The sequence below is a fragment of the Scylla paramamosain genome, chromosome 23 (assembly GCF_035594125.1).
Source record: "Scylla paramamosain isolate STU-SP2022 chromosome 23, ASM3559412v1, whole genome shotgun sequence".
Taxonomy (NCBI): domain Eukaryota; kingdom Metazoa; phylum Arthropoda; class Malacostraca; order Decapoda; family Portunidae; genus Scylla; species Scylla paramamosain.
Genome location: NC_087173.1, coordinates 12,648,255 through 12,672,218, shown reverse-complemented (window position 1 = coordinate 12,672,218; position 23,964 = coordinate 12,648,255). Strand labels below are relative to the sequence as shown.

The window sequence follows — 23,964 nt, the reverse complement described above, 5'->3', positions numbered from 1 at the left end:
CTAGCCTGTGTGTGTAGTAGGGTTATTAAAGTATAGAAGTTCAGTTGGCCTTGACGTGCTTTCATATTAAGTCTGTAATGCCATCCTTCAACGTCATTGTTAGTTCTTACACTTCGATCAAATACACACCAAACTTTGGGAGGCCACATTTCTGACGTAATCCATGTACTGTTTATGTACTCTAAATAAGAGTGGTTGTGACCCAGCTGCTTTTCTACAGAATCTTATAAAAAGTCCTTCTATGTGATCATCAGGTACATACGGCAGAGAAAACAGCTGTCTTACAAATTTGTAGGTTTTGCTATCATGTGTGTAAGCAGACTGGAGGCCAAGAACTTGCGCCTTCCTCCAAACTGCTTCTCCCCAGTGAAATGCACAACCATGCATAACTACATGTGGGAAAACTTCTGGGATAGCACGCCAAATACTTTGTTCAAAATCAAGGATAACTTCTTTTACTTTTAATTGTCCATCTAAAATTTCTTTGAGTTTACTAAAAATTATCCTATAATCTTTACATCTCTTACCCGACATTAACACAAACAACAGAGGCGTTTGTTTTACGTTACCATCGCACTTCATAAATGCGTGAATACTAAAAAGCTGGGTAAAGGGTCGCCTCACTACTTTAAAAGTTCCATCAACATACCAGTTTCTTGCTTTAGCAAGTAACTGAAGCTGTTCTTGTGTTGCAAACAATAGGTGGCGTCTGTCCCCTATACTTATATCTGCTTTAAGAAAGTTAGGTGGAATGTGCTCCTCACTAATACAAAAAGTTAGGTCACTGGGCTCAGCAGGTCTGTTAGCTCGCCGCTTCCTGTTTGCTTGGCGAGCTAGATTCACCGGTGCAGGTAGCGAGGCAGTAGGCTTTGTTGGATCAACGTGTTCAAGAAGCACTTCCTCCACGATTTCTAAAGCTGGGCGAAATACATCATCCATTGCTTTGTCTTTAATTAACTTTGACACCATGCTTGTAGTCAAAGGACATGCTTCCGGTGGGTGTGAATGTTCATTGGCTCCTCTGATAAACACTCCGTTCACTTCCTTTACCATCATGTTACAGGTAACCTTTTTATTACGTACGCACTGCACAGCGCCAATGAACACCAACATTTGTTTTTCTTTTAAAGGTGTATGAAAATCGTAGACTGTCCACAAGTTTCTGCTTGCCCCTTTGTGAAGATGCACACATTTTTTCATACGTTATAATAGGTGGATGAGCCTCAGAGCAGTCCAAAGTGTCGTTGTCCAAGGTGTCTTCGTCTAGACAAGTTTCAGAATTTATATCATCCACTAACGCCTGGGTCGGAGTAGGTAGATGATCCTCAGGGCAGTCATGTACAGCGATGTCTTGTACAGAAGAGCAAGTTGTGCAGCTCCAATTCACGTCAAGACCCTCCCTTCCAGCTCTTCTATAGTCCTCCCTTGAAATCCCAGCCTTACAGGTTCTGTGTTGCCACGGTTTACATCCATCACGCAACAATGCCTCCTGTAAAAAATCATATTCCGAGGTTCATGTCGATATTTTAGTGTACACTAGATATAATCAGTATTACAGAAAACTGTTCAACATAGTTACAATAAATTCAATTAACGATTAAATCCTGTAGTCTCACCTGTCGAGGACGCGCTACGTCTTTGCACACCAAACACTTGTCCATGATCGGACTGCCTTCTGCCGTGACTGCCTTCTGCCGTGTACAAGTGATATCTGGCCTGGACATCGTGTGAGTGAACGAAGAATCACACATGTGTGAAGCACTCTTCTCTGTGCGATAGTTTATGATGGTTTGAATCTGACAAGTGTGTGAAGCACTCTTCTCTGTCCGAGTTCAAGTTGGTTAGGCCGTGATCCCTTTAGGCCGAGAGTCTGTGCTGCCGTTCTTGACAATGGTCACACTGCAGAGCATGCTGGTTGAATCGTACACGTCGAGAGCAAACAACACGAGGAAATGTGGTAGGCATCCTGAGCGATGAGGTGTGAGGGAATAACGAATACGCAGAATTTGATTTCAACACATCAACTAAGTAAGCAAGACAGTGTTTTGAGACTTTCGAAATTATAGGTTTCGAATTTAGTAATATTTTGAATTAACTAATTGAGACTGTTTCAAAATTAGTATGTAGGTTTCGTAATTGTAATTGCACTTGTACGGACACGGCAAAGTTTGCTGTGCGACACAGGTGTGAGAGGTGGCAGAACAGGAAATGTGATAATGGTGTATCTTGAGCTGATTAATGGCAGCTGTGAAACCCGGTATTTTCAATGACTGGGTTTCGTGCACTTCCTGCAGTACCTCATAAAACGATTAATGTGTGTGTATGTACGCTACGGAACATAGTTTCCACTGCATATAGGTCTCTTCCACTGTATATAGGTCTCTTCCATTTATTATCTTTATTTTATGGAGGTATCGATCTCTCGATACATTATCAAGAGTATCAATAAAACTCATTAGCATGCAATCACGTCACACTTCTCGCCTCCACAGTAGTCCTCCAGCATCGACTGCACTATAAAAACTATAAAAAGGATCTCAGTATTACGGCCTAAACGACCCACGGCCTACAGAGTCGCGGCCTAAACGACTCTCGGCGTAAAGGGATCACGGCCTAAACGACTCTAGGCCTAGAGTGCTCACGGCCGAAACGACCTGCTCCCTTCTGTGTGATAGTTTATGATGGTTTGAATCTAACAAATGTAGTGATAATACACGTTCATACGTGAAGCCACGTGCAGCTTGTCGAGATTTTTTTTCCCACGCTCAAATGAAGCGGTTACTGATTCGTGATTAAAGAGATAATTAGCTTATGTATTGCTTACATGTAGTTTACAGTGGAATTTTAATAATAATAATTTAATAATTACGGCTGCGCCAGTATTATGACAATTTGTTTTTTCATCCCGAGTCGTAGGGTAATGAAGGCAAATGTAGGGTAATTTCAGTAAGTGTGTAGGGCGGAGACGTCTGTAGAGGTTGGCAACACTGCCCACAGTTTATGATGGTCCGAGTCGGCAAACATGGTGGTCCGACTTGGTATTTCAGAAAATGAGAATGGTCCGAGTTGGTCCACAAGATGGTCCGAGTTGCCTTTTCATAATGGGCCGAGATGGAAAAGGGCCGAGTTGGCCCTACCCCGAGCTGTAGAGAGAAACTGCGTTGGTTACATTTTTACTGCTGTTAGAGGTGGTGGTGGTGGTGGTGGTTATGGTGGTGGTGGTTGTGGTGGACAGTGAAATCCATTACGAGAGACTGATAATAATCTGGTTATAGTTATACTCGAGCAGCGGGTATTACCACCTGTGTTTATAGTGATATTCAGTGATACTCATAATATAATGTGATGCAGTACGAAAAACTGCGGCTGTATTAAGGAGCCCACTGAGGGAATCCGTAAGTAAAGACCGAAACAATGTAAATAAAATAGATACCTTATTCCTTTAATTTTGTACTGACCTATGTGTTAGGTTCATTTTAGCAAAGGAAACACTGATGATTACCATGAAGCAAACCTGAAATAAGATATACCATACAGTTCATATTGTATAGAGGCATCCATTAACACAGCTTGAACACTGCCATAACTTCTTTATTACAAGCGTTTGGACCTGTCAAAATCATTACAATAAATACATCTCAGTTTTTTTTTTTTCTCATAAGTACCCAAGCATCATTAATAAGTAGATCAATATGAAAATTGAGAATGGTGAATTATGCTAAGTACAATTAAAATCAATCATATAACCAATCAACCACATTGATTTTCACTTATAATAATCATTAGAATTATAACTCACAACGGTAGCTCCAGCCGCATATGGATTGCCTCCATGAACTTTCCGAACCAGTAATTGGATTCATAAACTGTAATACATGAAATATTCCCTGAGTAACTATCAATCTTAATAGCCGACCGCACAATCACATTAACACTGTCATCATAAAAGATCATCACTAATACAAACATTTTGTCGATGAACATCACAAATGTTTGAAGTGAACACCAGCTGATAAACCCCCACACAGTACTATTATAACCAAACATAGCCATACATACCAGCATAATACAATAATCCCAAGTCTTGAATAAATGTTACATCCAGTGATCCATCACAACACACTTCAGGTAGGGGCGGACAGCAACTAACCCTGGCTGACGGTTCGTCGCCACCTCATCACCCTGCTGCCACCTCACCTCACCTCCCCACTGCCACGTCACAAAGACGTGCGGCTTGCGCACCTTGTACAGAGCTTAATCCTCGTCTACATAAATACACTGATACACGAACTAATTTAGAAATAAACAAATAAATAAAATTTATATTCAAATCATCATCAGACTGATGATACACATATATCAAGCTAACAAACACGTGCAATACACACAAACGGGTAGTTAGTTCTCTCTCTCTCTCTCTCTCTCTCTCTCTCTCTCTCTCTCTCTCTCTCTCTCTCTCTCTCTCTCTCTCTTTCCAGTCTTATCTTCTCATTCTGGCCTTGCATTTTCTTCCCAGCTGTGTCTCCTGTTTCCAGCTTTGTCTCCTCTTTCCTGGGATAATCTTGTCTTTCCAGGGTCGTCTTGTATCCAGGGTTGTCTTCTTTCTTATCCTTGTCTATTCTCTCCAGCCTTAACTCCTCCTCCTTGCTTTATGTTCTACTTCATCATTGTATTCTCTTTCCAGCCATTTCCTCTCTTTCCTGTCGTGTCTTTCCTTCCTTCTCATGTCCTGTCTTTTTATCTTTCTCTTCTAGTTCCTGACTTGTCACCTCATTCCAGTCTCTCTTTCCAGCCATTTCTTCTCTCTCCAGTTGTGCCTTCTCTTTCTATCCTTCTCTTTCCTTCTCAGTATTCCCTTCTTTTTTTTTTTTCCTTACCTTCTTTTCTCTGTCTTTCCTGGCTTCTTTTTCCATTGTCTCCTCATTCCCTTGAAAGTCCATTCTCGTTTGCTATTTGTATATCTCAATGAACTTTTTTTTAATTTTTTCTGTCTAATGGTGCTCGTAAGCAGTCGGTTTCTTAATATATGATAAGGAAAACAAAAAGACGGAAAAACAGACAGAAAAAAAAACAAAAAAAAAAAAACAGGCAGAAAAAAAACAAAACGAAAACACACACACACACACACACACACACACACACACACACACACACACACACACACAGAGTAACAAAAATAGACACAGACACAAATAGACACAGAAAAACACATAGAGAGAAACAGGACTACCTTAACTATATAAACACACACACACACACACACACACACACACACACACACACACACACACACACACACACACACACACTCACATTCATACACACACACACACACACACATTAACAAAGGAGGCTAACAGGACACTCAGAAATAAAGAAGAATACTCCAAATTACAACGTAAGTTTGGGGCAAAATTGGTCAGTTTTAGGCAGCAACACTTGTGGTGGTGTGGTCAAAGCTGGTCTTTCGTAGCCCATTATCTTTTCTGCACTGGAGCTACCTCTCTCTCTCTCTCTCTCTCTCTCTCTCTCTCTCTCTCTCTCTCTCTCTCTCTCTCTCTCTCTCTCTCTCTCTATCTATCTTTTCATCTATCTCTTTATTTCTGTCTATCTCTATCTACCTACCTATCTATCTACCTATCTATCCATCTATCTATCAATTAACCTCACACAAGTGCATTATTATTACTTCCCAGTTCACCAGCACAGTACGTGTCTCTACATTCCCAGCATGTTGTGAAAGGCCACTAAAGGGGAAGGGGCGAGGTGATAGCAACGTCTTTTCTCTGTGCTTATTCCCGTAGTGAGAAAAGTAGAGACAGACGATTTTACAGAGTCCTCGCTGAACACTGATGGATGAGCCTGGTCTTGTCAATACGTACTTTGTTTGATAGGAATGACTGGGTTAGGTTAGATTAGTGTTGTTGCTGGTGTTGTTGTTGTTGTTGTTGTTGTTAATGATGGAATTGTGGTGGTTTTAGTGGGCTGGTTGTTTCAGTTATGGTGGTGGTAATGGTAGTGAATAGTAGTAGTAGTAGTAGTAGTAGTAGTTGTAGTAATATTAATAGTAGTAGTAGTAGTAGTAGTAGTAGTAATAGTAGTAGTAGTCGCACCACGATCACCACCACCACCACCGCCACCACCAGTAAAAGCAGAAGTAACAGTAAAAGTCAGATCATATCAGGTTAACTTATACCAATATTAAGTTGAGTCCCACGAGACCAAGATGGGAGAACAATATATGGTAAAGCGCAGTACAAGAAAGGCAGTATATTGTAAGGCACAGTACAGGGAGGGCAGTGTATCGTGAGGCGCATTACTAAGGCCAGTATATTGTGAGGCACATTACTAAGAGGAGCTGTGTATTATAAGGTACAGTACAAGAAAGGCAGTATATTGTAGGGCACAGTACAGGGAGGGCAGTGAGAGGCGAGGCGTAGTACTCACTGACGAGCGGTGTCTTCTCAGTGGGCGGCAGGGACTCTGATGGTCATGAGGAAGACAGTCATGGAGAGCAGCGCCGAGATGCCCTGAGTCACCTTCCCCCCGGATTCGCTCGGCACGTGGAACACCAAAAGGGCTGCAGAGAACAGAGGGAAGGTACATGTAGGTCAAGAGTGAAGCTGATGGAGATGTTTGAGTGGCATTAGGTAGATGGCAACCAGAGGAAAGGTGTATATAGGTTAAAAGTGGTGGTGATGGAGGTGTTCAAGTGCCATAAGGGATATAACAAGGTGACAAACAAAATATTCAGGGTTAGTAATCAGGAGAGGTAAGTTTTCTACAGGGACTGCCACTTGTAGGCCTCATCACTTCATGCACCAACCCATATTTTGTCGTGTTATGTTCCTGTGGTTCTGATGGAGGTGTGCAAGTGGCATTGGGGAGACAAGATTCTATATGGTCAATAATCAAGATGGGGCTAGAAGATGCTATAATTTTCTCAAGGAGTGACGAGGCTGGACCAAATCTTGAAGGAATACATCAGCAGGAGACATTTCCTCGTCTGTTTGAGAGCTATTCCTAACAAGCTAACTAAGAAATCAACAAATTCTAACAAGCTAATTGAGAAATGAACTAACTCTAACAAACTAAGAAATCAATTAATTCCAACGAGGTAACTAAGAAATAAACAAATTCTAACAAGCTGACTAACAAATCAATGAATTCCAACAAGATAAACTAATTCTAACAAGCTAATTAAGAACTCCAGCTTATCCTAACAAACTACCTAAGAAATAAAATAATAAAAAAAAAAAAAAACTAACCTAGAAAATTAATCTGTTTCCACGCCAGACAAGTTCCTCCCCCGCTGTTAGAGTAAGGGTTGGAGGTAATCCATCCAGCACGCCCCTCTGGCTCAGGGCGTCTTGGCAATACTGGCGGGGTGCAAGGTCACAACTCCTTGTCTTACGTCCAAATTGTCTTCACCAAGCCGGAGATTCGAACCCCGGACCCTAGTATTGTGTGTCGGGCGCGCTAACCACTGCACCACCAATCCTCTTAGGCCTCTAAATCTTTGACTGCTAATAACAAAGTAACGTTGGTGGGCAATTCTACTAAGCGAAAATTAAACCGAGTACAGTATAATGTTTTACTATTTGTGTTGCAGATAACGAGTGTCACAAACATACTGCTCCGGGTAAGTAATCAGAACAGGGCGAGAAATAATGGATTTAAGCTTGATAAAGTTTGGTTTTGGAAAGAGATAGGCAGAAATGAATTCTCAAGGTCAGTAATCAGTAACGGATGAATGGAAGATAACATGAGTGACAAACAAAATCCTTAGGGTCAATAATTAGGACAGGAAGAGAAATAGTGGGTTCAAGCTTCATACAGGTACATTTGAAAGAGATAAGAAGGCACTGGATCTCAACAACAATGGTGGATGACTGTAATGGACTCAGTAATCAGGTTGTTAAGGTTGAAAGAAAACCTCACAAATTTATGGGTGAGGGTGACAGGTGGATGCAGGTAAGAATGTTTTATACAGAGACTGCCACTTGTAAAACTGATGATTTCTTGCAGCTTCTCTTATTTCCTTATGTTGGTAAGTTGTCTTTCCTTGAGTGTTGGCTTTGCACGTTATACACAGGCACGCTTAAGTAAACACTAAAACTCCATCGCCTCTGTTGAATCTTTTTTTTTTTTTTAAGTTAATGCAAAGTTGTACACGAGTATTTTACTGAACTTTAAAGAAACCACAGTAATCCTCCTTCATGAACATAATAACATAGGGATTAATAATAAAAACAGGTAGACAAAAAAAATAAAGAAATGAAAGAAACGTAAAATAAGACAAAAATAAATACAAGAAAACAATCAGTAATACAAAAGAATAACAAAAAATCAACACAATAAAAGGAAAATAAAACACAGGAGACAATAGAGAAAAAAATTTGCACAAACTACAAACAAATATATAAACCACACGGAAAAAACAAAAAAAAACAATACAAGGGAATACGCAAGGAACGCAGAGGAAGAGTACAAGGGAAAGACAGCCAGCGAGGAACACTTTGTCCTTAAAGAGGCAATTTGTGGACACCGCAGGAACCACACCATCTCATGTACACGTCATGGAAGCCAGGCAGCAGGAGGAGCAGGAGGAGGAGGAGGAGGAGGAGGAGGAAGAGGGGGGACTTGTACGTAGAAGAGATCAGGAAACGATGAGAAACGAGGTCATTGAGCACAAGGAGGAGGAGGAGGAGGAGGGTTGCGTAGGATGATGGGAAACCCCAGAGGTGAATGAGAAAGAGGAGGAGGAGGAGGAGGAGGAGGAGGAGGAGGAGGAGGAGGAGAAGGAGGAGGAGGAGGAGGAGGAGGGTTGCGTAGGATGATGGGAAACCCCAGAGGTGAATGAGAAAGAGGAGGAGGAGGAGGAGGAGGAGGAGGAGGAGGAGGAGGAGGAGGAGAAGGAGGAGGAGGAGGAGGAGAAAGAGGAGAACACAACAAGTAAAAAACAGAAGGACTAAAAAGTTAACACTTTTCTAAAATCTCTCTCTCTCTCTCTCTCTCTCTCTCTCTCTCTCTCTCTCTCTCTCTCTCTCTCTCTCTCTCTCTCTCTATCTATCTATCTATCTATCTATCTATCTATCTCTCTCTCTCTCTCTATCTCTCTCTGGAAATAAGCCAGAGCATGAAGTGTGTGTGTGTGTGTGTGTGTGTGTGTGTGTGTGTGTGTGTGTGTGTGTGTGTGTGTGTGTGAGTGTGTGTGCGTGTGTGGTGAGAGAAGCTGTTTACATGTGTCAACTTTATAATTATGCATTAAAGTTCTCTCTCTCTCTCTCTCTCTCTCTCTCTCTCTCTCTCTCTCTCTCTCTCTCTCTCTCTCTCTCTCTCTCTCTCTCTCTCTCTCTCTCTCTCTCTATCTATCTATCTATCTATCTATCTATCTATCTATCTATCTATATCTCTCTCTCTATCTCTCTCTCTCTATCTCTCTCTGGAAATAAGCCAGAGCATGAAGTGTGTGTGTGTGTGTGTGTGTGTGTGTGTGTGTGTGTGTGTGTGTGTGTGTGTGTGTGTGTGTGTGTGGTGAGAGAAGCTGTTTACATGTGTCAACTTTATGATTATGCATTAAAGTTCTCTCTCTCTCTCTCTCTCTCTCTCTCTCTCTCTCTCTCTCTCTCTCTCTCTCTCTCTCTCTCTCTCTCTCTCTCTCTCTCTCTCTCTCTCACCAGTTTCTTCTTCTCTTCCCTTCCATCTCTCCCCTCCTCCTTCCTTCCTTCCTTCTTTCCCTAGTTGTCTCATTCCTTTCCTTCATCCCATTCCTTGCTTCCCCTTTTCTTCCCTCCTCCAACTTCTCTCCCTTCCTTCCTTCCTCCTTCCCTCCTCCCCCACACCACTTCCCTTATTCCTTCCTACCTTCCTTCACTCCATTCCTCTCTCTCTCTCTTTCCTTCCTTATTTAATTATGTAGATGAAGGAGGGAGTAAGCGAGGAAGGGAGGGAGGAAAGGAGAGAGAAAAGAAGGGATAAATATATGGTTAGGGCAAAGAAAAGAGGGAGGAAAAGAGAGAAAGAAACACAAACAGAAAGGAACAAAGAGAAAGAAAAGTTGGAAAGAAAGAGACAGAAAGAAAAGAAAAGAATGGTATGGAAGAGAGAGAGAGAGAGAGAGAGAGAGAGAGAGAGAGAGAGAGAGAGAGAGAGAGAGAGAGAGAGAGAGAGAGAGAGAGAGATACCAAACCCTTACACCCACCCAGCCACCCATCCACACACACACACACACACACACACACAGACACCAAGATATATAAACAGAAGAAGCTATACAATGAATCAAGTAATAAAACAGGTAAGGGAGGCGCACCTGAGTTTGGCTGGAGTAATTAATTAGGCCGCAGGTAAAAATGAAGAAGCGAGCAATAGGAAGAGACAAATAAGTAATACATAGAATCTACCTGTGGAAGTTAATACAAAGAGATAGTGATGAGAGTGTGGAGGAGATGAAAATGATAAGCATGCAGTTAAAAATTAGAAGTTATATTGTGCATGGGAAATATATTAGCAAGTAAACAGAAAGTAAGTTATAAGTAGAAGATTTGTAATGCAGAGAGAGAGAGAGAGAGAGAGAGAGAGAGAGAGAGAGAGAGAGAGAGAGAGAGAGAGAGAGAGAGAGGTAGTACTGAATGGAGAATTGATAGACTGGTAGTAGTAATGACTGTTCTTTTCCTACTTTCTTCTTTCTCTTCTTAATTTCTCTTTCCGTGACTTTTTTCTATCTCTCCTCTTCTTTCTCTCTCTTTCCCTCTATATCCTCTTCTTTTTCTTTTTCTGTGACCTATTTTTTTTTTATTTTTCCTCTTTTTTCCCTCTCTTCTATTCCTATTCCGTGACTTTTTTCAGCTTCTCCTCTTCTTTCCCTCTCTTTTTCTCTCTTTCCTCACTTTTTTCTGTAAGTCTCCTCTTCTTTTCTTTTCTTTTTCTGTGACGTATTTTTTTGTATTTTTCCTCTTTTTTCCCTCTTTTCTATTCCTATTCCGTGACTTTTTTCCAGCCTCTCCTCTTCTTTCCCTCTCTTTTTTCTCTCTTTCCTCATTTTTTTTCTGTAGCTCTCCTCTTCTTTCCGTCTTTCTCTCGGCTTCTTATTCCATGATACTGGACTTTTCTCTCCCTCTTCTCCTCAATGTCTAACTTCACTTTCCTCATTATCGTATTTTTCTGGAGTAGTATCTTGCACGCCTCCTTCTGCTCCTTAGCCTCAGAATAATTAAAGTTCTGACGAAGTACCACCTGCTGCCGTCAAAAAAAGTATTTCTGTTGTCTAAACTTTGCTTGGTTTCATTTTCTCTCCCCCTGAGCTACTAACCCACTGAATGGCTCCAATTTGACCATTTGACTGTTAATGACACACGTTTCACTTCACTTGGGTTACCTTAGATAAATAACACACAGAGCCGAAATAGAACAGCAGGCCTCGGAAGGTTCCAAGCACCTCATTGTTTACGTCTTTTGAAATTATTCTCTCAGACTGCTACACATTTCCATTCGTTCGTGGCGGTGACAAGTAGATCAAAGGGTCTAGTGTAAGCGCAGTGTGTGATTTCAAAGCGCGAAGTGACATCAACATGAGTGATCGAGTCTCAAATGTTTTAGTGGCCCAGCCAGAATCGTAAAGGGAAGTGTGTGTTTCTGAACATGTGGTGCTGAGATCAATTTTAGGGGGTACTGAAAAATGCTACGTATATTGTTGTGGTACAGTGTAAATACTGCTTGTAAGGCACACCAAACTATCGGGAGTGTACTTTTATATATGATCAAGTTAACCTTATTTTGAACTGTTAATACAACTGTAGTTAATAATATAACCAGATATTATAATTAACGAGCGCGGGAGTGTCCAGAATAGATGCAAGGGGAGCTGAGGTCGCAAAAAAAGGTTAAGAAATGTTAGTCTATGGAGAGATGAAGTAGTAAGTGTCATTGTCATTGGCAGTAAAGTGTTAACAAAGCTACAAGAAAAGAAAATCTGAACTTTGCTACACTACAAATGAGAATAAAGAATACTTGTAGCCATCCTGTCCTAGCCTGATGTATGACACAAACACAGGGAACGAGGGACAGAAACACCTAAACAGAGAACTTTGAACTTTGCCACACTACAAATGAGAATAAAACAGAACTTTGAACTTTGCTACACTACAAATGAGAATAAAACAGAGAACTTTGAACTTTGCTACACTACAAATGAGAATAAAACAGAGAACTTTGAACTTTGCTACACTACGCACAGGGAACGAGGGACAGAAACAGCTAAACAGAGAAGAGGAATATAAATGTTAAAAGAAGAGGAAATAAAAAGAAAAAGGAGGAAAAATGAGGATAAAAGAAGGAAAAAAAAAAACACTTGTAGCCATCCTGTCCTCGCCTGTTATATGACACAAGCACAGGGAAGGAGGGACAGAAACACCTAAACAGAGAAGAGGAATATAAATGTTAAAAGAAGAGGAAAAAAAAAAAAAAAAAAAAGAAGGAAAAATGAGAATAAAAGAAGGGAAAAAAAACAGTTGTTGGTACATAGATAACAAAAGAAAGTTTATACAAAAGAGTATTATTAATTATGTTACTGGAGAAAGAAAAATAAAGGAAAAAGAAGCTTGAAAAGGAATAAACAAAGTAGATGCGTAAATAAAGAAAGGAAGTTATTACACAAAACAGAATTACAAATTATGTTGTTAGACAAGGAGAAAATAAACAAAAATAAATAAAAATGTAGAAAAATGAATTAGCATGAGAGAGAGAGAGAGAGAGAGAGAGAGAGAGAGAGAAAAGGGTTGATGCATAGACATAAGAAAGGAAAATTATTATATAAAGGAGGATGATTGATTTTTGTTCCTGTCTACACTACAGAGTCAGGAATGATTGTTTTGTCCCCACCGAGAAGTTAATGTACACAGGAAGGACTGGTAAATATTAAAGGCAAACAGATAAACATGATGACTAGATAATAATGATACAAAACAAAGAGATTACTTTTCAACAACAATCTGAGGAATTAATGTCCACAGGCAGAGCAGGTAAATGTCAAAGGTAAACAGATAAACACCAAAACAAAATAATAACACAAAAATAAGATGATTACTATTTCAGCAAAATTACAAAATGAGAACAATTTATGATCACTTTCTCGTCTAAACAATTAGTACACACAGGTACGGCACGATACATCAAAGGTAAATATTTACACACAACAACTAAATAATAATAATAATGGTAATAATAATAATAATAATAATAATAATGATAATAATAATAATAATAATAATAATAATAATAATAATAATAATAATAATAATAAAAATGATAATAATAATAATAATAATAATAATAATAACAATAATAATAATGATAATAATAATAATAACAACTACAACAACAAAAACAACAACAACAACAACAACAACAACAACAACAACAACAACAACAACAACAACAAGGTGATTACTTTCCTAGCAACACTACCAAGAGCGAGAGAGACAAGAAGAATCAGTCTCACCTGTGCAATTAACATGCAAAGGTAAATGAGAGATAAACACTAAGGGTAGATACAACACCTGAACTAAATAATATTACAAGAACAAGGTAATTAATATTTTCCATCGCCACTAAAGGAGAACCAAGACTAATAACTTTCTCACCTAAGGAGTGAACACACACAGGTAAGGCAGGTGAGATGAAAGGTAAACACACAAATAACTCAGTAACAATCACACAGAAGGAACATTACTTATTGAAATACAAAATCCCAGACAGTAAAGAGTAATTTCCTTGTTCTCACCTGTGCTATCAATAAACACAGGTAGAAGAGAAGAGGACAGGTTCAATGAAAGGTAAATACATAAAGAAAGAAGAAAAAATGTTATAGTAAAGAGGATTATTGTCTTTTGGAAATACACAACAAGGAGAGCAAGGAATAATAATCACTTTCTCACCTCAAATATTAATAGCCACAGGTAAGACAGGTGGAATTAAAGGTAATTATATAAACAGAAAAGCAGGAAATATTACAAGAATAGAGGATTATTATTTCCTAACAATTCAATAAAAAGTAATGGATAATAACTCTCCTCTCACCTTAGCTATTAATAAACACAGATGAAGGACAAGATGACTGGTGGAACTAAAGCTAGAGTTACCTAAAAAAAAAAAAAAAGGACAAAAATGTTATGCGAAAGAGGATTGCTGTCTTTTTAATCTACATGGAAAAAGAGAACAAGGAATAATCACCTTGTCACTTGAAATATTAATAGCCACAGGTAAGACTGGTAGGATTAAAGGTAAATAAATAAAAAAAAAGACCAAAAGTATCATACGAAAAGAGTATTATTATTTTAACTACTCATAAAAAAAATAAGGAAAAAATAACTTTGTTCTCACTAACAATACTCACAGGTAGGACAGGTAAAGTAACTCCCAAAACTATCTTTAAAAAAAATAAAAGGTAAATACATAAAAGACCAAAAGTATTATACGAAAAGAGGATTATCATTTTAGCTACTCAATAAAAGCAAGGGAAAAATAACTTTGTTCTCACTAACAACACTCACAGGCAGGACACGTACAGTGGCTCCCAAAACTATCTTTAAGAAAAATAAAAGGTTAACATTCTGACACAATGGACGATATTATTTGACACGTTTGGTAATTACGGTGGCAACAGTTGGCAGCCCTGCACACTAGGGATGGTTGCCGTATATAATAACCAGGGCAATAGATCGACCAGGTAGCAGGTGTCATACTGTTCATTATGCCACAGTTCGCACCACACTTTACACATACTTGTGGGAGTTGCTGTACTCTCAAAGATTAATACATAAATAAAACACAAAAAATATCATACGAAAACAGAATCAATATATATATATATATATATATATATATATATATATATATATATATATATATATATATATATATATATATATATATATATATATATATATATATATATATATATATATATATATATATATATATTTAACTGCACAGTGAAAATAAAGTAAGAAATGATAAGTTTGTAAAATTAAAATAAAAGATGTGGGGTATTAAGCACCACAGATGTTAAGAGTAAATGGACAGACAAAAGAGCAAAATTATAATACAAAAAGATGATATTTATTTTTAAAACTACACAATTAAAAGTTCAGAGAAAAAAATTTCTTCTCACCTTAGCTATTAATTATTTACCTATTTATATTAGCTATTTATTTAATTTATTTATATTAGCTATTAATTTATATAATATTATTATATTTCATAGAGGGACTGCCACGTGTAAGCCTGGTCGCTTCTTGCAGCTTCCCTTATTTCTTATGTTCCTATGTTCTTATGTTCTTATGTTCCTTTTTTTTTTTATTTTATTGTTTTAGTTTCTTCTTTACTTTCAATTTCTTCTTTCTTGATTTTGGTCGCTGATGACTTTTTTGTTCATTTTCTGATTTTATTTCTTCTTCTTTCTTGCTTTTGGTCGCTGATGACTTTTTTTGTTCATTTTCTGCTTTTATTTCTTCTTTATTCTTGTTTTTGGTCGCTGATGACTTTTTTGTTCATTTTCTGCTTTTATTTCTTCTTCTTTCTTGTTTTTGGTCGCTGATGACTTTTTTTGTTCATTTTCTGCTTTTATTTCTTCTTCTTTCTTGATTTTGGTCGCTGATGACTTTTTTTGTTCATTTTCTGCTTTTATTTCTTCTTCTTTCTTGTTTTTGGTCGCTGATGACTTTTTTTGTTCATTTTCTGCTTTTATTTCTTCTTTATTCTTGTTTTTGGTCGCTGATGACTTTTTTTTTAATTTTCTGCTTTTATTTCTTCTTTATTCTTGTTTTTGGTCGCTGATGACTTTTTTTTCATTTTCGCTTTTTCTTTTCCTCCTCCTCCTTTTTTCGGATTTTATTGTTTTAATTTCTTTACTCTTAATTTCTTCATTATTAACTTTGGTCACTGATAACTTTTTTTTTTTTTTTGTTAATTTTCTGATTTTATTTCTTCTTCAATTTCTTCTTTCTTGCTTTTGGTCGCTGATGACTTTTTTGTTCATTTTCTGCTTTCATTTCTTCTTCATTCTTGTTTTTGGTCGCTGATGACTTTTTTTGTTCATTTTCTGCTTTTATTTCTTCTTTATTCTTGTTTTTGGTCGCTGATGACTTTTTTTTTCATTTTCTGCTTTTATTTCTTCTTTATTCTTGTTTTTGGTCGCTGATGACTTTTTTTTTCATTTTTTGCTTTTTCTTTTCCTCCTCCTCCTTTTTTTGGATTTTATTGTTTTAATTTCTTTACTCTTAATTTCTTCATTATTAACTTTGGTCGCTGATAACTTTTTTTTTTTGTTAATTTTCTGATTTTATTTCTTCTTCAATTTCTTCTTTCTTGATTTTGGTCGCTGATGACTTTTTTTGTTCATTTTCTGATTTTATTTCTTCTTCAATTTCTTCATCCCTGATTTTGGTCGCTGATGACTTTTTTTGTTCATTTTCTGATTTTATTTCTCCTTCAATTTCTTCTTTCTTGATTTTGGTCGCTGATGACTTTTTTTGTTCATTTTCTGATTTTATTTCTTCAGTTTCTTCATTCTTATTTTTGGTCGCTGATGACTTTTTTTGTTCGTTTTCTTTTATTTTCTCTTCCACACACACACACACACACACTTTCTCCTTTCGTCCATGTTAGAATCCACATATGCACGCGCGCACGTACTCACGCACACACAAACGCACGTAAGACAATTAATCATGACTTTGAATATTATATAAGTTATGCCAATACATACACGCATTCATATATATGACTTCTACATGGCTATACATATAGGTACATATTCACACATATTTCATCATAACTTGGAACATTGTCAATATTATGATTGCCTTCTACATGGCTGTCATATAGGTACATATTCACACACATTTTATCATAACTTGGAATATTGTCATGGGTACATATTCATGCATATTTCATCATGACTTGGAATATTGTCATGGGTACATATTCATGCATATTTCATCATAACTTGGAATATTGTCAATGTTATGATGTCCTTCTATATGGCTATACATATATATATTTATCAGGACACACACACACACACACATAAACACATATTAATAGACGCACAATAATAGACAATTTAATTTATTAAATGGCGCCTCAATGATGGGCGAGACTGTGGGCGTGGCGGCGGGCGTGGTGGGCGTGACGGTGGCCAGCGTGAGCGGCGTGGGCGGTGCGGCCAGCGGCCTTCAGACACCCCCTGACAAATGCCTCCGCGCCGGCCACCTGGGTGCGCGGGCCGCGCAGCAGCACGGTGCGAGACACCTTGTCTGTTGCTGGCGGCACTCTCACCTGCACGTCAGGGAACTCCTGCAGTAGTCTCCTGACAGTCGCGCCGGCGGGACCCACCACGTGGCACCGCTGGCGTGGCGTCACCGCCACTTGCGCCTCGATCACCTCGGCCTGCCGCAGCAAGGCCTCGAGGCGCGCCAGGGCGGCGGGAACCTGCCGGGCAGGTCCGCACAACCTGATGGTGGCGGTGCGGGTGTCTGAGGGAGGCGGCACACTCACTCGCACGCCAGCGAACTCTTGGCACACTTCCCGCAGTGTGGCGCCGCGTGGGCCAACGATGTAGCGCCGCATGTGGGGCGCTACGGCGAGAGTGGCCTCCTTCTCTTCCTCCTGCCAAGAGCGGCGCACGCTGTCCAGCGCACGCTGCTGCTTGGCTCTCTCAGCCCGCTGCTTTCCTTTCTTCGCCTCGAGCTGCTGGCGTCGAGGAGATTCGATGGCGGCCTTCACCTCAGGCAGGCTAGGCGCCTTCACCTTCTTGGGCCTGTTCTTACCGCGGCCCACCACCGCCTTGCCCTCTGAGTCCCTCTTAGGGGGGTCTGGGTCCTCAGGGGTCTTCGCCACAGCCACAGGTTTCCATTTTCATCCCTTCCTTACTACCCTCTCAAACCTCGCCCCTACCCCCTCAAATTTTGCTAATTTCTTTTACTGCAAAATAAAATTTAAGGTGGCCTCTGATTGGTGGACTGGTGCGTGATCAACTCCAAGCTCACGGCCAGGAGAGAGTCAAGGCTCACCGCTCTGAGTTATGTTCACTACATGTAAAGGCATCAACTGTACATAACAAGTGGCTGCACTAAAGCTGTTATCTACACTATACATCAATACTTAACAGCTTATCCTAATACTGTGACAAACGACACGCTGAAAAGAGAGAGAGAGAGAGAGAGAGAGAGAGAGAGAGAGAGAGAGAGAGAGAGAGAGAGAGAGAGAGAGAGAGAGAGAGAGAGAGAGAGAGAGAGAGAGAGAGAGAGAGAGAGAGAGAGAGAGAGAGACAGAGAGAGAGAGAGAGAGAGAGAGAGAGAGAGAGAGAGAGAGAGAGAGAGAGAGAGAGAGAGAGAGAGAGGGAGGGAGGGAGGGAGGGAGAGGGAGGGAGGGAGAGGGAGGGAGGGAGAGAGAGAGAGAGAGGAAGGGAGGGAGGGAGGGAGGGAGGGAGGGAGGGAGGGAGGGAGGGAGAGAGAGAGAGAGAGAGAGAGAGAGAGAGAGAGAGAGAGAGAGAGAGAGAGAGAGAGAGAGAGAGAGAGAGGGAGGGAGAGGGAGGGAGGGGAGAGAGAGAGAGGGAGGGAGGGAGGGAGGGAGGGAGGGAGGGAGGGAGAGAGAGAGAGAGAGAGAGAGAGAGAGAGAGAGAGAGAGAGAGAGAGAGAGAGAGAGAGAGAGAGAGAGAGAGAGTGTGTGTGTGTGTGTGTGTGTGTGTGTGAATGACAAAGAAAACCGACACATATGATAGTCTATACACCTCGTCGGAGATTTACGATTTCATTAATATGATGCAATGAATCCTGATTTTTCAGAATATGAATTGCAGTTTCGAGAGTATTGATATCAGTATTGATATCAATATTGATACCGATATTGATATTAGAGGCTCCTTAGAAAGGTTAGGGCACACGGGATAGATGGAAAGGTGTTAGGCTGGATAAAGTCATGGCTAAGCGAAAGACGACATAGAGTAGTAATAAACGGCTTTAAATCTAAGTGGGGTCATGCAATTAGTGGGGTGCCACAGGGATTAGTATTAAGGCCATTGTTGTTTTTAATATATATATATATATATATATATATATATATATATATATATATATATATATATATATATATATATATATATATATATATATATATATATATATATATATATATATATATATATCAATGACTTGGAAAATGGAATTAGTAGTGATGTTAGTAAATTTGTGGATGACACGAAGATAAGTAGATTAATTAGGTCAGAATCGGATGCCATCGCCTTGCAGGCAGATTTAGATAGGATGAACGAATGGACAGACAGATGACAAATGCAATTTAACATAAAAAAATGCAATGTACTTAGCATAGGTACAGGAAACCCACACAGTAGATACACAATAAACAACTGAGCTCTGGTAAGTTCATGGTACGAAAAAGATTTAGGAATTATAGTAAGCTCTGAACTTCGTCTAAGAAAGCAATGCATAGAGGCCAGAAACGAGGCAAATAGTGTATTAGGATTAATTTTTAGGAGTGTTAAAAGTAGAAGGCCTGAAGTAATATTAAAGTTATAGTTGACGCTGGTCAGACCTCATCTAAACTACGCTGTGCAGTTCCGGTCGCCATATTACAGGAACGATATAAGTCTATTAGAATCAGTACAAAGGAGAATGACTAAAAGGATACAGGGGATGAGGAATATTCCTTACGAGGCGAATTTGAAGCTATCAAATTTACATTCTTTAGATAGACGTAGGTTAAGCGGGGACCTGATAGAAGTCTTTAAATGGTGTATGGGTTATAACAAGGGGGACGTAAGCAAAACTCTTAGAATCAGTAACCAGGACAGAACAAAAAATAATGGGTTCAAGCTTGAAAAATTTATATTTAAAAAGAGAAAGGAAGAAATTGGTTCTCAAATCGAGTGGTAGATGAATGGAACGGACTCAGTAATCAAGTTGTTAGTGGTAAGACATTAGGGAGCTTTAAGAGAAGATTAGACGGATCTATAGATGAGGACGATAGGTGGAAACAGGTAGGTATATTTCATACAGGGACTGCCACGTGTAGGCCTGATGGCTTCTTGCAGCTTCCTTTATTTCTTATGTTCTTATGTTCTTAATAATCACTGGTAAATAACAAAAGGAAAACTTGAATTGAAGGTCAAAACGAAAAGAAAAATAGAACAAATCTTAGACGAAAAAAAAAAAATCATACATTTTGTTTAATTATGAAATGAAAAGAAAATAAGAAAAATCAATCGTCCTCTCACCTGAGCTGTTAACATAACCCCAGGCAGGACAGGTACAATTAAAGGTAACCACATCAGCAAAAGAACATGAATATCATACAAAAAGAACATCATCTTTGTTAAGTAGTAAGGGAATAATGAAAGGCAAATACTTACATAAAACAGCAGAAATATTATACAGAAAGATGGTCATTATTTTTGTTTAGCTACATTATAAAAACGTGAACGAGCAACAGCCAGCAGTAATTATACACTGGCCTGGGAACAAAGCTAGACAGGTGAGACTGAAGTGGTCTGGACGTGTCAGGAGGAGAGACGAGGAACATGTGGGAAGGAGAATGCTGGAGAGGAATGTACCAGGCAGGAGGTGGTGAGTGAAGTACTGAGTGAGTGAGTACTGGTGGGAGTGAAAAGAGAAAGACATACGTGAATGTTTACTGATGTAATGAAAGAAGACATGCTTGTAGTGAGTGTGACTGAGGAAGGGAAGAAGACCTGAGTGTGACTGAGGAAGTGTGACTGAAGAAGTGTGACTGAGGAAGTGTGACAGGAAGTGTGACTGAGGAAGTGTGACTGAAGAAGTGTGACTGAGGAAGTGTGACTGAGGAAGTGTGACTGAGGAAGTGTGACTGAGGAAGTGTGACTGAAGAAGTGTGACTGAGGAAGTGTGACTGAGGAAGTGTGACTGAGGAAGTGTGACTGAAGAAGTGTGACTGAGGAAGTGTGACTGAGGAAGTGTGACAGGAAGTGTGACTGAGGAAGTGTGACTGAGGAAGTGTGACTGAAGAAGTGTGACTGAGGAAGTGTGACTGAGGAAGTGTGACTGAGGAAGTGTGACTGAGGAAGTGTGACTGAAGAAGTGTGACTGAAGAAGTGTGACTGAGGAAGTGTGACAGGAAGTGTGACTGAGGAAGTGTGACTGAGGAAGTGTGACTGAGGAAGTGTGACTGAAGAAGTGTGACTGAGGAAGTGTGACTGAGGAAGTGTGACTGAGGAAGTGTGACTGAAGAAGTGTGACTGAAGAAGTGTGACTGAGGAAGTGTGACTGAGGAAGTGTGACTGAGGAAGTGTGACTGAGGAGGTGTGACTGAGGAAGTGTGACTGAGGAAGTGTTACTGAAGAAGTGTGACTGAAGAAGTGTGACTGAGGAAGTGTGACAGGAAGTGTGACTGAGGAAGTGTGACTGAGGAAGGGTGACTGAGGAAGTGTGACTGAGGAAGTGTGACTGAGGAGGTGTGACTGAGGAAGTGTGACTGAGGAAGTGTGACTGAGGAGGTGTGACTGAGGAAGTGTGACTGAGGAAGTGTGACTGAGGAAGTGTGACTGAGGAAGTGTGACTGAAGAAGTGTGACTGAGGAAGTGTGACTGAGGAAGTGTGACTGAGGAAGTGTGACTGAGGAGGTGTGACTGAGGAAGTGTGACTGAAGAAGTGTGACTGAGGAAGTGTGACTGAGGAAGTGTGACTGAGGAAGTGTGACTAAGGAAGGGCAGAAGACCGGGCGTTGGAGGCTGCTTCTCTCTGGTGACCCCTGACGGAAGCAACCCAGAAAAGAAGTAGGGACATAAATAAGCAGACGAGAGATTATTAACTCCTTACTTCCTTTCTTCCCTGCAGTACAAATTGTGAGCAACAGTGAGGAAGGGATAAGAAGGAAAAATGGCAAACAATATATATAAACAATAGCATACTGGAAATGGAAAAAGAAAAGAAAAATTATAAGATGCACTAAGTAAAACAATGAAATGTAACCACAAAAAAAAATTTAACAAAACAAAATAAACCTCAAAAGGAAACTCAAACGAAAGTAAGCAAAACACACAAAAAAAAAAAAAATAAATAATAATAATAAATAATAAATAAAATAAGATAAAATATATAAATAAATAAGTAAAAAGACAAGAGCAGTTCATTCACCTTGCTCGCCTCTCGTGGCCTGGCCTGTCACCTTAATGAAAACACACCTGATGAAAACAAGACAGGTAGGTACAATTGTAAACACACCTGAGAGTGACACCTGAGCATGTGTGTATGTACCTGCGCTTCGGTCACTCTCCTGCCACTCACCGGTAACACGTCAAGAAGCACAGATGAGGAAAAGAGCGATAGGAAGGGCTTGTTCGCTAATCACTTCCATTAACGACGGGAGGGAGGGAGGGAGGGGAGGAAGGGCAGGAGTAACATAAATTAACATATAAAAAACAGTGATGAATAGTACGATAAAGTCAACACTGTAAGTAATTAAGAGACGCAGCATTGTAAAGAAAGAATGAAAGAAAATAGAGATAGGAGTATTAATTAACAAATACAAGGATATAATGGTCTATAGGAAGGATATCTACTGAAACTACGTAATACTACTATAAATATGCATGCTAAAAATTAGGACAGAATAATGGTAAGGCTTTCCCCGCCCCCCACCATCCTTCTCCTCTGATATTGCACCTGAAAGAAAAGGAGTTAGAGGAGAATATTATATCCCTCGTAGTAAAGGAACCCATGGAAATAAAAAAATTAAAAAAAAGTAATAATAATAATATCAATGAACACACAGGATGATATTGGTTTGTATTTTTAGATGTTTTAGTGTTTTACATCGACTAATATTAACAGCGACTATTGAAGTTATGACAGTTTTCAATTTTTTATTTATTTATTTATTTATCTTATTTTTTTTATTTATTCATTATTTATTTATTTATATTTTTTTTTTTGTGTGTGTGTGTGTGTGTGACAGGTTAACGATAATTTAGCATCGCCAATATGTAACACCATGAGGTCACGAAATCGTCTCTGAGTGCGGCTTTTCAAAGTATTCCTGAAGAGAGAGCCAAGCCTTTAAGAACATGCGCAGTGTGTCACAACAGCAAGTCTGACACACTGCACATATTTCAACTAATTTCCTGTTATCTATTCTAGTATTTTGTAATAAGTATAATTGTTACCTTATTAATATTGTTTCATCATATTGTATCATTTTCTAGTTAATATATTTACAAGGAATTAATTTCTATATATACTTTTTTTTTTATATTTCTGTCCTCAATCCAACCCCTGACATGACTGTAGCACATTTGTTTGGCCAGTAATAAATGTTTCAAATGTTTCAAATGTTCGGAACACCAAAACACAAGAGCACAAGGGAAACAAGCAAAGACCCAGCTGACCTACACGAGGCATTCCCTGCATGAAAGACGCTTGTGTGCACCTGTCCATAACTCTGTCTCTTTTAAAACTCCCCATTGCCTCACCACCACCACCACCACCCTTATTAATGAGTCATTTAACCAGATAATTTACCAACCTGTTCTATTTATTTATTTATTTTTATTTATTTTTTTTTCTCTCTCTTTCCTTAGATCTATGTTCAGTGAGCTTGCCTGTTGAGTACATAGGATAGCCAGTCCCTTCCTGCAACGCCTTTATATTCCCAGTCTTAGCTGACAGTCCCATATTAAGGGTGGGCGAACCTTGGAGTGGGCAGTGGCGACCCTGTCAGGATGCTAACTGTTCATCTATCATCATTAAGTGCAAGGGGTATCAAGTTCCTTTAACTACAAGTATCAAGTTCAGTCTGTTTCATGTAAGAACCTCTACTTATTTCGTATCAAGAAGGGGTGAACCAAAGAATTCCCAACAGCGACTCTGCTAGGGTATTATTTTGCCTCTTACATAAGGTTTCCAGCTCCTT

The 23,964-nt window shown here is 39.3% G+C and overlaps 1 protein-coding gene and 1 long non-coding RNA gene across 3 annotated transcripts in view; both read right to left on the bottom strand.

The window, feature by feature from the left end:
* Nucleotides 1-23,964, bottom strand: part of LOC135112234 (uncharacterized) — a 48,711-nt gene that overhangs the window by 22,043 nt on the left and 2,704 nt on the right. Inside the window, exon 2 of the mRNA XM_064026471.1 lies at nucleotides 6,448-6,580. Within this exon, the coding sequence (XP_063882541.1) occupies nucleotides 6,448-6,580 (133 nt within the window). The remainder of the gene's footprint in view (nucleotides 1-6,447; nucleotides 6,581-23,964) is intronic.
* On the bottom strand, nucleotides 682-5,051 carry LOC135112236 (uncharacterized). Of its 2 annotated transcripts, XR_010274195.1 has the most exons (5): nucleotides 4,060-5,051; nucleotides 3,800-3,866; nucleotides 3,459-3,514; nucleotides 1,617-3,143; nucleotides 682-1,489 (listed from the first exon to the last, which is right to left on the bottom strand). It is a non-coding gene; the product is annotated as an uncharacterized LOC135112236 (long non-coding RNA). The 2 variants fall into 2 exon arrangements; XR_010274194.1 differs by having other exon boundaries at nucleotides 682-3,143.